The 16,204-nt window shown below is 40.3% G+C and overlaps 2 protein-coding genes across 5 annotated transcripts in view; one reads left to right on the forward strand and one right to left on the reverse strand.

Moving 5' to 3' along the window:
* Nucleotides 1-11,716, reverse strand: part of ELP4 (elongator acetyltransferase complex subunit 4) — a 158,246-nt gene extending 146,530 nt beyond the window's left edge. For all 3 annotated transcript variants that reach the window (XM_075048200.1, XM_075048201.1, XM_075048202.1), the window contains exons 1-2: nt 11,536-11,716; nt 5,608-5,643 (exon numbers count right to left, since the gene is read on the reverse strand). In XM_075048200.1, coding sequence (XP_074904301.1) covers nt 5,608-5,643; nt 11,536-11,707 — 208 coding nt within the window. In that variant the 5' untranslated portion in view covers nt 11,708-11,716. The remainder of the gene's footprint in view (nt 1-5,607; nt 5,644-11,535) is intronic.
* A 118-nt stretch (nt 11,717-11,834) lies between these two features.
* The window catches only part of IMMP1L (inner mitochondrial membrane peptidase subunit 1), a 54,092-nt gene continuing 49,722 nt past the window's right edge, over nt 11,835-16,204 (forward strand). For both annotated transcript variants that reach the window (XM_075048203.1, XM_075048204.1), the window contains exon 1: nt 11,835-11,885. The gene's annotated coding sequence lies outside the window, so the exon portion shown is untranslated. The remainder of the gene's footprint in view (nt 11,886-16,204) is intronic.

The raw sequence follows: 16,204 nt of genomic DNA on the forward strand, positions 1-16,204 counted from the left end.
TTTGTAGCTCAAGGACTTCCTTAGCTGAACTTGGTATCCACTAACCTAGTAATGCAAATGGTTTTCTCTTCCATTAAGCTGCCCAGTTTCCCACTGAGACCGTGATTTTTTTTTACATCCACAACACCCCATGGTGAAGTATTCCACTACTTAATTGCATATCACCTGAGGAGCAACCTTCTTTTGTTTAATGACAATTTTCCAGCTAGTAGGTTCATTTGATGCCACCCAGTTCATCTACTGAAGGGGCAGTGAATGTTGTAATGGGAAGACAAACCAAAACGTCTACTTTCATAATCTCTGACCTGTGTAAAATATGACAGGTTGTAACATTTTTTTTTCTTCTTCCTTTGTCCATAGCAAGATTGCAGCTCTTCTCAAACTGAGAAAAGTAAGATCTTCACTGAAAGCAGTAAGAGATAAAACTTCTATCATTCTTCCTGAATTCACAGAAATTTGGGTGAAATTTCATGAGAAAATTAAGCTTAATTGGCACTTCCTGCCTTGAAAAAGGCCATCTACTTTCTCTCCTAGTCCTCACTGTGCAGTCCTTCTCTCCCTTGTGCTGGCTCTGGTACTCATCTCACGTTAGTGAGCTGATTCAGGTCACTAAACAGACAGAAAAGTCCCCACTCTTTAACTGGGTGAGTTTTCTGTCAACTTGGGAGAGCTGAGAGTTGAAAAGCACTAGTGCCAGCTCAAGGAACAACAAGATTGTGCAGCCAAAAAAGGGGAGAAGGATTTGGAGAACTTCTTTCAGCAATAGTGAACTGCTGTATCAATTCAGTTTTCTCAAAAAATCTGAACTTAAATGGTAGCCATTAGACAAATGGTGTCCTATATGGAATTAGGTAATTCTGGCAGGCAACTATCCAAATTACTTAATCTGCACCACAACATACGCGAATTTATACACTTCATGTAAAAATCAAGATTTTCTAAGATTCAGTGAGGCAAAAAGACCTGTCTCTAATAATGGATAAAATGAAGAAATAAAAAATAGCCTTAAAGTAACAACAAGCCATAATATGAGCAATTACCTTGCTTTCTGGCAAACACAAAATACTGTTCAGCCTTTAGTGCAGGTTCACATGAGCTCTAAACCAAGAAAAGATAACATGATGTGATCCCAATAGTGGCTAAACCAGATTTCAGATAAGCTCTCCCCAGATCTTACTGTTAGGTTCTTTAGTGTTAAGACTAATTCAAAATATTAAACCAAAATTCTAGATACCAATGCAGTCTCCCAAGTGACAGCTGTCATTCCACAGAGAAAGTAAACACAGATAAAATGTTAGGACAACACTGTGTGGCCAGCAGGAGCAGAGAACTGATTATTCCCCTGTACTCGGCACTGGTGAGGATGCACCTCGAGTACTGTGTTCAGTTTTGGGGCCCTCACTACAGGAAAGACTTTGAGGTGCTGAAGCGTGTCCAGAGAAGGGCAACCAAGTTGGTGAGGGGCCTGGAGCACAAGTCTTATGAGAAGCAGCTGAGGGAGCTGGGGCTGTTTAGTCTGGAGAACAGGAGGCTGAGGGGAGACCTTATCGCTCTCTGCAACTACCTGAAAGGGGGTTGTAGTGAGGCGGGTACTGGTCTCTTCTATCAAGTAACTAGTGATAGGACAAGAGGAAATGGCCTCAAGTTGCGCCAGGGGAGGTTTAGATTGGATATTTGAAAAAATTTCTTTACTGAAAGGGTTGTCAGGCATTGGAACAGGGAAGCGGTGGAGTCACTATCCCTGGAGGTGTTCAAAAAACGTGTAGGTGTGGCACTTCGGGACATGGTTTAGGGTGTTGGGTAGACGGTTGGACTCAATGATCTTAAAGGTCTTTTCCAACCTAAGTGATTCTATGATCCCTTTCAGAAAATGACTGAATATTACTAATTAAATTTCTTAAGGCTGAAAAGCCACACTCTGAACAGCTGCTAGCCTACTGGTGTCTATCACTAGAGACATGATGTTTTTGTCTTTGCATAAATTTCATGCCAATGAATTCTAAACAATATTACTAGAAGTACTTTCAAGTGATCAGGAAACTAAACTTCTTGGAAGTAAAAAGCCTACTTCAGAACATCAAGAAGGATATAATGGGAAGGATGCAATGCCAATCTCTTAAGTTGAGAAGCTAGTTTGCATTATAAACACCAAGAATGTGTATTAGAAATGAACACAGAGTATGGTTCCTAGCTTTGCTTATGAGAATGTAATTTGAAATACTGTCAGAAGCATTACTAAAGTGAAGATAAATGGCATGTCCTGCTTATCCTCTATCCACAAGTTCATTATCTCATAAAGATTGTTCAGTATACTGACTGATACTTATATCCTTGTACTGGGTTTGCGTGGCAAGGTTTTGGTAGCAGGAGGGCTACAGGAGTGGCTTCTGCGAGAAGCTGCTGGAAGCTTCCCCCATGTCCGACAGAGCCAATGCCAGCCGGCTCCAAGACGGACCCGCCGCTGGCCAAGGCCGAGACCATCAGCGACGGTGGTAGTGCCTCTGGGATAACAGAGTTAAGAAGGGGGAGAAAAAACCTGCACACATGCAGCTGGAGAGAGGAGAGAGAATATGTGAGAGGAAGAACTGTGCAGACCCCCAGGTCAGTGCAGAAGGAGGGCAGGAGGTGCTCCAGGTGCTGGAGCAGAGATTCCCCTGCAGCCCCTGGGGAAGACCACGGTGAGGCAGGCTGTCCCCCTGCAGGCCAGGGAGGTCCACGGGGGAGCAGATCTCCACCTGCAGCCCAAGGAGGACCCCACGCCGGAGCAGGGGGATGCCCGAAGGAGGCTGTGACTCCGTGGGAAGCCCGCGCTGGAGCAGGCTCCTGGCAGGACCTGTGGCCCCATGGAGAGGAGCCTACGCTGGAGCAGGTTTGCTGGCAGGACTTGTGACCCCATGGGAGACCCATGCTGGAGCAGTCTGTGCCTGAAGGACTGCAGCCCATGGGAGGGACCCACGCTGGAGCAGTTTGTGAAGAATTGCAGCCTGTGAGAAGGACTCATGATGGAGAAGTTCATGGAGGACTGTCTCCCGTGGGAGGGACCTCACGCTGGAGCAACGGAAGAGTGCGAGAAGGAAGGAGCGGCAGAGACAACGTGTGATGAACTGACCATAACCCCCATTCCCCGTCCCCATGCGCCTCTCCAGGGGAGGAGATAGAGAAATTGGGAGTGAAGTTGAGGCTGGGAAGAAGGGAGGGGTGGGGAGAAGGTGTTTTAAGATTTGGTTTTATTTCTCACTATCCTACTCTGATTTGATAAGCAATGAATTAAAATAATTTCCCTGAATCAAGTCTGGTTTACCCGTAACAGTAATTGGTGAGTGATCTCTCCCTGTCCCTATCTCAACCCAGGAGACTTTCATTATATTTTTCTCTCCCCTGTCCAACTGAGGAAGGGGAGTGATAGAGTGGCTTGGTGGGAACCTGGCATCCAGCCAAGGTCAACCCACCACAATCCTTGTTTTCTTTTGAACTATATAGTTCAAGGCCTGCAATTCAGCAACTCCTCCAACAGCACTGAAAAATAGAAACTGTATTTGTATTTTCTAATCTTCCAGTTCTTTCCTTCCTTCACTGTCCTCTACCAGTAAACACTAATGATTCTAGCACTTCATCAGCCAGCTCTTAAAATACTCTGCAGGTACACTCTGTTTGAAACCACCCAAATCACCTAGGCATATACTAGTCTAATTTTTCACTAGGCAAAGCTGAAATCTAGTCACTGTTCTCAATTATGATAATAATGAGATTTCAGTGCTTCTTCTGGGTAAAGATTAATACAAAAATTCTTAAAATTGTCCCCTTTCTCAATAACAACTATGACTAGCTTTTCCACTTCATCGTTTAGCAAACCAGCCCTTCTCTTGGACTTCTCCTAACTACTGAGGTACTTAAGAAAAATCTGTATTACTCTTGATAATTCTTGCTAGTTCTATCTTATGCTGTATGTGAGTTTTTCAGATTTTGTCTCTACACTCTCATTTTACAATTTTGCATTGATCCTTAACAACCTGTGCAGCGTTCAAAAGCTCAGGATTTAGCCAAAATGGTGCCTTACTACGCTTGCAATCTTCTGCAATGAGAAACTGGCCTTTTTATCTGTAATAACACCTTTTTTACTTTTACTTTCCAGATTTTACTTACCAATTTCAAATCTATTGACAGTTGTCTTCCTGTAATCCACTGTTTTAACTTAAAATAATAAATTAATTTTTAAGGCTTTAATGCAGGATTTTTGGCACTTAATATGTAGGCACTCAGACATTGCTCAAATAGCTTTGCAATGGGATACGTCTTTTCATCACTCCCACAAATAAGGAAATTGAGGTACTTTATCTCTTATTTAGTGGGAGAAACAATCACACAACTTTCTAGACTCCAACAGTTCAGAGAAATTGCAGTGACTGGAAAGCTAAGAGCTAGATCGGTTGTCCCTAGGTTTCTAGTTCTCTGTTCCAGCAACTTGGTATCAAAAAGCAGTATTTAAATTGTTATACTATTTAAGATGTGAACACAGATTACAGATGCAGATGTTTTCCACATAACTACAGGTGTTTCTCTAATAACCTTTCATTTTCCTGTATATCAGTTCTTTTTGCTAGGAAAGTAACAAGCTTGAAAGTTTCTCATAAGAACCACTAATCTGATAAACATTTAAAATAGGAAAAAAAAAGACATTTCTATCACCATTCAGCCTTTACATCATTTTGAAGTAGTTCCGTATCCTTAGAAGCCCAAGATTAATGTACTGATATGACAAATCAGATGGTATCTCCTTCAATTTCTCTTCGGCCATAATGATCGTCTTATACGCTGAAACTGTATGCACTTACACAAGACTAACTTGTAAGAAGCTAGTCTTCCCTCAAAATTGTGGTTTCGGCTGCTATGCTTAAACTGAGGGTCCTGGGAAATGTTTCTTGGCTCTAAGTCCAGTACATACCCTGAGGACATGAAGACAAGATGTATGTGTACAGTAGTCCTCTTCCCCTTTGCTACGCTTTAAACAGAAAAGAAAGCTGGGCATCTCAGCTGCAATAGAGACATGGTACCAGCCAGTTTCAATGTAGTCTGCAAAGGGAATTCTGTTGTAACCTATTTAATCATCTCAGTATGCCTCATCCACATCCTAACAGAAAGCAGGCTTCCATCAGCTTTCTCTTAGTTGATTCTGGCAACCAAAAGATTAAAAGATTCTGTATTTCCCATCTTCCTCAGAAAGCCAAATTAAAAAAAAAACACCTTTGTGATGATAAACAGACTGAATCTTACAGGAAATCAAGTAGTTTAGAGAATCTTAAATAATTTGAAAATTTTCCTATAAAGTCCTGACATTTGCTAAACACCCTGCTTTCAAACAGAATTCTGTGGTATTCTTCTTGGGGGCTCAAACCTATCTAAAAGTAAGGTTTTGATCCACCTCCAGTAATTCTTGAAATAGACAATAGTCCATTCAAAAGGCTATCCAAAGTGAAGGGGCCTGAGAGTTATACTTTCTTAAAGTCTGAGTTTAAAAAACAATGAAAAGCCAGGTTATTTGATAAATACATTAAAATGAGCAAAACACATCAAAATATGGCTTTAAGTATCTATATATTCTATACTAACCAATAAGAAGAAGGGTTCCAACAGCTACGCCTCCACCTGGAAACAAAACAAAATTAAGAATAAAGTAAGACTACATTTTAATACTATGTTAGAGAACAATTAAGTTTTCTTAGTTTATAAGTCAAAGAAAGGTGATAACGGGGAATTTAAAAATATAAAAGTGAACAACATTTTAATTACCTTTGCAATACTTCCTACAATTCTCTATTATGAAATAATTATACATTACATGTAATTATATATTACACATTACAATTACTTTCACAATATACTGTACTATCATCATTGTGGTAAAAAGATCCTGCAGAGCTCTAAGCAACTACGCTCAAGTACTACAATAATGATGTATGGTCTGAGCTAGCGAATTTTTACTTGGATGTCTCAAGTGAGTAAACATTCTCCAAATTAAATCTGTATTAATCACTATCAAGTGATATTTCTTTGTACCAAGAACCAAGTATGTAAAGTGACCTACTAAGAGGCTAGCAAATTCCCACGCTAGCCAATGAGGCAAAATCCTGGCTTCACTAGTTTTTATCTTATTACTGAAAACAGACATAGCAATAAGACAGGTAGGATTTCACCCCATGAAACCTGGACTGACAGATCATAAACATCATAACATATCTGAAAAAAAAATATACTATAAAGTCTTTTATACTATGTCTTGGACATAAAAACAACTCTATGAATGCAGTTGATTGAAATATTTGTTCAAAAATAAAAATACATTTTGACAGATTTATACATGGCCACTATTATTTTTCTTTCTTTCTGCTTAAACAATTACAATCAATGCTTATGTTCCAATCACAGATGACTGAATGAATAATAGACAGAATAGAATACTCTCAATATGTTTTGATACACAGATGCTTATCCCATTGATCTCAACAGTGTGGAGGACCAGAAAAAATAATCTATGAACTCCCATCCTGACTGTGTTATTTCCTCCTTGAAGAGAGAGCAAGCATAATTATGTAACAGTGGTTTAAATGGTTGTCCCAAGAAGGAATTTTTACAAAGATGGTAAAAGAATTAATATTTTATTTTAGGTGAAGAGTAAACTGATTTATAATCTGCATTCCAAGACTGAAAATAGTGGAATAACTTGAAAACAGGCTACAAATATTTTGTTGAACAATCATATAAGACTGTGACAGGAAAGCTAAAAATTCCTGGAAGTGTTCAGATGGCCATATGTAACCAGCCTATTGTAGTGTTTTGCATGAAGGAAACTGCAGTATATCTTCTGCACCTATATACTGCTTTAAAAGCAAGTTAGGAGCAAACTGAATCACATCAGCACAATATCCAAAGTTCCTGATAAAAGAAGTCAATTCTGGACTGCATAGATAGACTCTAGTGAACAGGATAATTCAGTCTATCAATTTAAGAGCTCATTAAAGTTCACTCGAAATTGATTCTAATAGGGATTGGATCAACTTCTTAATCTTTAGCTCTGCTAGTGGACTACGAATGTCTGTAGGACCTGTAATATTGATATATACCCAGAAGGAAGAGAAAAAGCAAATTTCTCTCCCACAGGCCAAAAAAATGCTAATGTTGTTGCATAATAACACCTGAATTAAAACCACAACAGAATCACTTTGTAATCATGTCATGATGTACCACAATTTGAGCAGTATATCACAGTGCGTATGTTTAGTCAGCTACTAACGTCACAGTTATAGTTCAACACATCATAGTGTTTTTAAGCTATCTCCTGAGTCAAGATGTACAAATGCCTCAATATTTACAGCAAGCTTATCAAGCATTTCCTAGATATTTAAAAAAACCCCCAACTGTAAGTAGTTTACCAGAAAGTTAGAATCACTCATGAAATCCCCATGTTCTAATCCACCAATTTTTGTTTCATTTTATTTGTTTGGGAGATAAATGCAAATTAACCCAAAAGACGTACTGCAGGGGAAAGGAGAAAAAAAGACCAAAATCAGAAATAATACAGGTGGTTGGTACAAAGTATGCTTCCAATATTCACTGCGTTCAGTTCTCAAGGAGACAGAACACACAGGTTATTAACAACAGTTGTTAGCACATGTTCTATATATAGCACATAGAAAAAAATAGCTCAAAATTATGAGATTTTACCAAATCATAGCTTGACATAGAAAAGATGATCAAAATAGCCATAAGTAATGTATTACCTCATGGCAATGAGGACTTAAAATCTTGGTTATAAAAATCTCACTTGTAGCCACCACAGAAGTAGTCTCTTCTGCTTTTAAATTGCTTGCACAAGAGAGAATCTGTTTGTCAAACAGTATGTCAGTGCAGTTGAAATTCTCACAAGCTATATTTGCAGATCATCAATTGTACTGTCTCTTTTTACAAGCCAGAGTTGTAACATATGTGCACATACCCTGGTTGCTAAAGGCAAACTCAGGTCAGAGGATTGGCTTTACATTATCCGATGTAGTGAACAGTTTGAACAAGTGTATTCTATTAGATGGAATGTAAAATTATTACAGTTACCATGGTTACATATTCATATTACAATGAACAACAATAATAGTAAATTAAGCAAAAAACAGATGACATGAAAAAGTAGCAGGAATGCTGACAGAATCAAAAGGAAGAGGTAAAATCTTCAAGTTTCCTAAGAAGACTGCCGTGAACTTGTAATTGTTTCTAATTTTGCTATTTTTTCTTTGCCAGTATCTAAGGCAGTGGTACACGTAAACAACTAAGGAAAACTTGTAACTTTCCGCATTGCTACCTACAGCAATAAGATTTAAGATCTTATGGACAGAAATGCAACAAACTTTGCAAGTTGATAAGTGTCCCCATTGTTTTCAAAGCATATCTGTGACCTCTTTCCAAGCAGCTTGAAACAAAACGTTCAATACCAAGCATGTGATGGTTATATTACAGCTCATTATAGAGAACTGCTTCAGCACAAATCAAGCATATATGGTCTATAAACCTTGAAAGTAAACTTGAATATAAAGGCTGGAGATGTAAAGAACATCTTAATGGTAACACAGCATTTGAAATCCAGCATTTATCTACCACTTCTTTTTGAAAAGAAATGCATTTATTAAGAAGACCTAGCTATCAACAATAATGTAAAAAATCAGACAGTAGCTGTAGAGTAAAAGAAATTCCTCCAGGTATCCTCTGCCTTTTCCTCTCTTCAAAAGTTCCTAATTAGACCTCTCTTTGATGACACCATGGTTTCCCTTACTCACACTTATTCATAAGCTATATCTTCATGTCTGGCAAATAATACTGTATCTGGGTTGCAGCTTCTGGACAAGGCAAATTTAAACCCAGGCACAAAGCGAGAGATCTAGAAGACTGCCTGGTGACCATTAAAAAATATGTCTATGAAAAATACCAGGCTAAACCAGTTTATGGTAACTTTCATCGGGAATTTATACCAAAAGGTTTGTCCTCAGTCCCTGGTGACAATAAAATTAAATATTTTGTACAGTCAATTATTTAACTGCTAGTGGCCAAGATGAAATGAAAAAAGTAAGCATTTTTTAAGAAACACATAAACAGCAATCTGCAAGACATTTATGAAACATTTTCACACACACCCAAAAAGGACACAAAGGAGACCAAGTACAATACTTCTACAGTCACCAGCATAGTGGGCTGCATCAACAGAAACTCAGACAGTTGGTCAAGGGATGTGACTATTCCCCTTTAAACAGCACTCATTAGATCACATCTGGAATACAATGTCCAGTTTGGGGCCCCTTGGTACAAGAAAGAAGTAAACATAAACTTAAGTGAGTCCAGCAGAGGGGAAACAAGATGGGGCAAATGACCCAAGAGTAGTGGCTGAAGGAACTAGGCTTGTTAAACCTGGAGAAGAGAGGAAGATCTAATAGCAGCCTGCTGGTACCCAAGAGAAGCTACTGAGAAGACAGTTTAGCTCTTTGCTGAGGTGCACAGTGGGAGGGCAAGAAACAACAGGCATAAACTGAAACAGGAAAAGTTCCAAGTGGATATAAGGAAAAAGAAAATTCCCTACAGACATAACTAAGCATTGGACTGGGTTGTCCAGAGAGGCTGTGAAATCTCTGCGATTGCAGATTTTCAAGACTCAAATGGACAAAGCTCTGAGCAACCAACTCTGAATTCAGTCCTGAGCCTGCTTTAAGATTGCAGTAGATGAATTCCTGAGGTCTCTCCCCAGCCTCCAAAATCAGTGATTCTGTACAGGTCCGGTCCACCTAACTGGGTGGTCTGTCTCCAATAATGCCTAATACCTGGTGTCAGTGGAAATTTTATTATAGTACAGCATGTTTGGCATGAGTCTTTCCTGGCCTACCCAGAGAGCCTCCAGAAATCAGTGATTTAAGGGCTAGGAGGTTACGAAAGATTTAACATAGGAATAGAGAGTTTTCCATTTTTTCAAAGATGCCACAACCCAGAAACTATCTTAAAAGTATTTTCAAAAGTTGCTATTCCTAGGGTTGAAGAACTTTCTTGATGTTTAAGTGTAAAACTTGTTAAGGTCAGGAAATTACTGAATATTTAAAAGACAAGGAAAGGGTGCTTTAGAAGGGATCCTGGGTTTACGGGAAGAAGTGTCCCCAGTTTCCGTAACAAACCACTAATTATGTTAGCAAGTGCCTGGACATTTAGGAGACTGCCACCATGGGAATTGTCTATATCTGATCCATGCTGTGCAAAATCCACTGTTTATAAAAGGGAATATGAAGAACCGGAATATTCAATGCAAATCTTATATTTATGCAATTAAAGGGGTTCACAAATTACACTCGCTTAATGAAATACTTCTCTCTTAAGGAGGAAGAGCTTTCTCCACAAGGATGCAAATCCCTGACGATAGTACAGGTGTTCCCTACCAGACACACAAACACACAAAAGATACAGAAGTGTGATTCTGCTTAAGATACACAGGCTGAAAAAACTTAAATGGATACAACTTTTATATTTATCATTACTCATATAAAATATCCTTAGAAAGAAAATTGGTATATTCCTATATGCCATGTACTCTTCCAAGCAAGAACGAACAAAGCTAAAGTCAAGCCTTCCTCACCTAAAAGTAGTCCCATCTACGTACACTGAAGATGTACTGCAACTGTATCACTAGTTAGTAAAAGGATCATGCATCCCTAGTGCATATAGATAAAACACGCTGTTTATATGAGCAAAATAAATTAGTTCCCAATCCAAGTAAGCCATGCTAGTTCATGCCACAGATTACAACATAGCAATGGTTCACAACAGATCAGTCCAAGGAACTATCTTGCATCTTGACACTGACAGCAGGCAAAAGCAGATTCACTGACAGTAAGAACAGCGTCACACCAGTGTACCTTATCTAAACGGGGCATTTATAATGATGTACCAGTGGTGAGCAAGACAGAAAAGGCACACTGAGAATCCAATCTCACGGTCAAATGCATCCTAAAAATTGCCATACTGAAGAACCAGAACTACACCACGTTTAACTACGAGTTAATTCAGCAAACATGTTTTTTTCCAAAACCGAAAACTTCAGACCCCTTACTGTGACAGTTTGCAATACGACAGGACTGTGTTACTAAGTAAATCTACAGAGTGGCTTCCCACTCCGGAAAGGTTGCTTAAACCGATTTAAATGAACGGTAAACGGCGATCTTCTCCTCCGCAAGCAGCCTACAAACGGGCGCACCTGCCCGCACCGCCTCCCTTCTCCTCACACGGGGCCGGGGGGGGCTCAAGGCGGGAAACGGGTCCTGCTGTGCCCCTTCCTCCTCCCACCCCTCCCCGTCCTCCCCCCAATCCCGGGAACTGTGGGGAGGAAGGAAAAGCCTGCGGGAGTAGCTGCGGGGTCACGGAAGGTAAATGACAGGCCCTGGCAAAGGAGAGGGCCGCCGGGCGGGGGAGGAGGGCCGGCGGCAGCCGGGTCCCGGGTCCCAGGTCCCGCTCCTCACCAACCTAGCACACAGTCCAGGGAGGGGAGCCCGCTGGAGAGCAGCAGCTGCCCGTGGCGAACGGAAGGCCGAGTGCCGGCGACTGCGGCCAGGCGGCTGCCGGCCGCGGCCTTCCGCTGGAAGCTGGTGGCCCCGCGGCCCCGCGCCGCCCCGCCGGCCGCTGGGGCCGCCGCCATCTCGGCTGCCTCTCGGTTGACAGGAGCGAGGGGACGCCGGGAAGAATCGAGCCCTTTCCTCTCCACCAATGGGAGAGCGGCATGGGAGGCGCGCTATCCAATGGGAGGCCGCGTTGTTTGCACGTCCCGGGCTAAAGGGGCGGGGGAAGGGTTAGGGCGCCCGGTAGCGAGCAGGCAGGTGAGTGTGGCGGGGCCGGGCCGGGCTGGAGGGCGCGGGGTGCCGCTTCGGCGGGGGTCCCGGGCCTTGAGGGGCCCCGGGGCTGAGGGGAGCCGGTAGCGGGAGGCGGCGGCCGCGCCTCGTCCCGCCCTGGCGCGGGGGGCCGGCGTGAGCAGGCGTGGGTAGTGCGGTGCCGGTGACTCGGCCGGGCTGCGGAGGGGACAGCCCCGCTTTCCTCTCGGGGAGGGGGGTTGGGGTGGCCGAGGCGTCGGTGAGGCTCGAAGCTGAGCGAGTCGTGAAGGGAGAGGCCTGGCCGGCGCACCCCGGGGTTACCTCGTCAGTGTCTGTGCCGCGCCGTCGGCATCACCCTCTTCAAAAACAAGCTGTCCTTGTGTGCCAGCCCGGACGCGAGTAGGAAGGAAAAGTATTTCTGAAACGTTCTTTTTCTTCTCACGGTGTTCGAAGTAACTGTATGTAACACAGTATGTAAGCGTGCTTGGAGTCCCTCTCTTGTTTGTAAATAGCCGCGGATCTGTAATAAATGTATGATTTAAGACCTCTCGCTTGGAAGCAAGATCTTGCATCAATGTGATGGCTCTGGACCATGTCATAAGTTAAGAGCTGTAGCAGAAAAAGTTGCTTTGTGTGAGAAATGTGATTTCTGTGCTTTTTTTTTTTTGGTAGCATTTACTGTTGAATCCATTGCTAATACCATAGAAAGTTTTTTCTGTATTTTGGAAGATTAGCATGTTCTTTACTCTTTATTAGCAATTTGTAGATAGTAGCCTGTGGCCTTGTACGTGGCAGCAAACAACTGCCCTGAACTATGTGTAAAAATTGGTGAGATGTCTGAACTTGATGTTTCCTTTTCTGTTCATGTAATATACAAAGACATTAAAATGCTTTTTATCTTAATGAAAAATTTTAGTATGCTTGCTTTGTAAATCAACACTTTGTTATAGTACTCTGAATTTAAGAGAAATCCCTATGTGCATATAGAATAGCCACCATCACAAGTATTTGTGTATTTTTTTAATCTGTTGGTACTTCAGATGCATCCCAAGCTACTTGAAGACAATTGCACATAGCAGGATACACTAATGAGGCTCTAATGTTATAACTCCCCAGTCTTTAATCTCAATGAATGATTTTTGTTATTGCTGTAAGCCATGGTTTTTGAACACCTGTGTTGTCGAGCCATTTTTTTAATTGAGGAAAAAAACCCCTCATATTAAATACGAACAGCAAGAAAGAGCAACAATATGTTAATAATCCTGAACCTCAGAAGTTCTTCCTTCATAACAAATTCAAACTCAGGAGCATGAAGTTTCAGTATTATGCAATTTCACCAGCTAGGAGGACATTTGTTTTGCTGCTGGCCAAGCTTCTTTACATGTTAGGCAGTGGACAGTTTTAAGACTTTTGTCACGAGTAGCAAGAGTTTGTCTTAAAAGTTTTATATTTGCTGCTAAGCTGTGAAATACTGAATAATAAATATTTAATTTCAAATGTAGATTATTGTTCAGTGAAAGAAGTATTTGTCTTCAGAGGAAAAAATCAAAGGATGCATTTGAAAACATGGCGAGAAATAAATATACCTATTAAATGTCACTTCTGTAGGATCTGACTAATGATTTGTGAATATCTGCAATAGGAAAGACTTTATCAAAATAAAGGCATAATTCACAACTCTTTTTTAAGAGTTCAAGAATCTGTTATTGTCAGTGGGATCCTATGGTGTAAATTCTGTATAATTGAGTGAGGAGACTGAAACTTACAGAGTTCTCGACTTTTAAAACATGTCAACTCTTCCATTTCTTACTGTACTGTCATTCTGGAGTCTGGATACCTAAATATTTCAGATGTGAGTGCTTGCACATGTGTGTAACACTATTAAAAATTGCAGTATATCTGTTACAGAACTTTTTTTTAATAAAATGCTTGTAACCCAATGAGGTTATCTTTGGTAAGTTACCACTTACCTATCAGAAAAAGAATCAAATTACATACTACACGTACTTTGTCTCAGTGATAATTGTTTTCCCCATTCCAAGTAGTACATTTCCTTTTGTTACTTCAGTGAGACAAAGTACTTCCTTGCTTGTTTTTTTTTTAAATAAAATAGACTAATATAGGTTGCATTAACTTTACAGTATAGGTGTAAACATACATCCAGGGCTAAGTCCTCCCTTTTGTTTTTCCATTTCTCGTTAGTACTTCTCTGACAGGTAGTTCTTATGCTTTTTTCCTTACCTCATTTTCCTACAGGGCAACTAAAACTAGAGGCTAAATAATTCCTTCTTTTTTTCTCTTTAATTTTGGAGCCCACATAATGAAAGTATTTTGCAATTGGGAATACTTGTGCTGTGGTGCTACCTTTTTTAGAGTTTCTTGATTAAAGTGCAAGTTTACTGGAAATCTCAGCATCTCCTGAGCTGATATAATAGGTCAGTGTTACTAAAAAAGGAAGTCTCATTTCCTTTTCCTCTGCTTCCAGTCCAACAAACCCTGATGCTTGTCAGATCCTTTCTTGAGCTAATTCAGCTCACTAATCTGACTTGGGACAGTCTATCGACTTTCTTAACAGTTTCATTTTGTGTCGTACTGCTGAGTTGATGCAACAAGGAAAAGGGCATATACACACAGTGGGGAGGGGGTAGCTGAACCTTCCACCTCTTGCTGACTGTGAAGCTTGCAGCTATTTCAGAATTTCATGTATTTTTAAATAAAGTGATATATTTGTTACAAATTTTGTGAGTTGACATCCTTTGAAATACAGAGAAACTGTCTCTTGCATTGTAACTAATAACAGGAGAGACTGTTTCAGATATTAAAAAAAATATCGAGAAATAGAAATAGTTTTTCAGTGTAAGAACTGAATGTTAAAAAGTACTGCAGTAGTTCTGTTTGTGATGTTCACTTTTCCTCTGTTACCTTTTAAGATGATGGTTACAGTTAAAATCCTATTGATTTAGAAGGCAGGTGGAAATAAGTGATTTTTCAAAGATATAATTTTTTTAAAATGTAACTATTTAATACAATAAAGCTTTACAAATGAATATGTGCTTATAAAAATACCACTTAAAATACCTGACTTACCTTCATTTCATTTCAGATGAGTATAGAAGAAACTAATTTTATGGAAATGTCTTTAAGTCAATGATGTTTCATTTTCAGGAAGAATAATAGCTTTTTCACTCTCTTTGAATGATACTAAAGGTTTGCTTATGTTCACATGTCCACTTTCCAAAAGATGAATTTCCAGCCATTGTAAAAGGTCCCACTAGGGGCTGTCTGACAGAAAGCAAGACTGCAGGAATTGTAATTCTACATATTACTATATAAAACCCCCCCTCATCCTCAAATACACATTAGTAGGTAGATAGGTCCTACTATTCCTGCTCTAGGGGTAGAACTGAAATGCAGAGAAACTAAACACGGAAATGACTGCAAGTGATCAGGAAATGTCTTGGCAAGTTTTTTCTTGTCAGCTGAGCTATGGCAACTATGGTCATACTCAGCTTATTGTAAAATGGAGAAGTTTAAACCTTTGTGTCCAGATTGGGATGTCTTAAACCGTAGAATAATTAGCTTTTCTTTCTCGCAGCTCACATATTATCATGTAGACCTGATTAAATGTTTATGTCAATTTTAACTGCAAATCCTAACTCTAGTATGAAGAAATCGAGCACTCTCTTTTCCATTTTTTGTAAACTTGGTGATCCAATTCAACTACTTACCTATGCCAAATGCAGATTCTAAGATGGATTAAGAGGATTTTGGGTGAGAATTCCCTAAGGAAAAAATGGAGGGAATACAATGGGTGACTGAGAGAGCAATCAAAACATTTGGGAAAAGGTATGCTTGGAATTTGATCTGCAAGTATGTTTGTAGTTTCTCTTCAAAAGCTGTAGCCTACGGATTTGGTGAAAATCCTAGTGTCCCCAAAATAGCAGCACTTCTTGAAGTGTGCTTTAGATATATCTGCTTGATAAGGGGAAAGACACCTGTTGTGGCTGTCACTGCCTCTCTTCTTTGTTTACTGCATGCAGCCTGCGTGGGTTGCAGATGGAAACTCTTAGGACCTTCAGTTAATGCAAGTTGAGGCTGTATTGTGTGAGCAGTATTTCTCAACGAGACCACGTTATTGATGTACATACGTTATTTTCCTTGGTGTTAATTGTGCCTTACAAGATTCAGTGTATGCTCTTGTCCTTCTGTGGCAATAGGCAAAATGCTATCCATTTTGGAATAAACATATCAGTGCATTTCGTTTCAAAACCATATATCTGCCTGATCAGTTTTCAGTAATGTTTTTCTGTTGGGTTTACATATGGGAT

Source organism: Buteo buteo, chromosome 16, assembly GCF_964188355.1.
Source record: "Buteo buteo chromosome 16, bButBut1.hap1.1, whole genome shotgun sequence".
Classification (NCBI taxonomy): domain Eukaryota; kingdom Metazoa; phylum Chordata; class Aves; order Accipitriformes; family Accipitridae; genus Buteo; species Buteo buteo.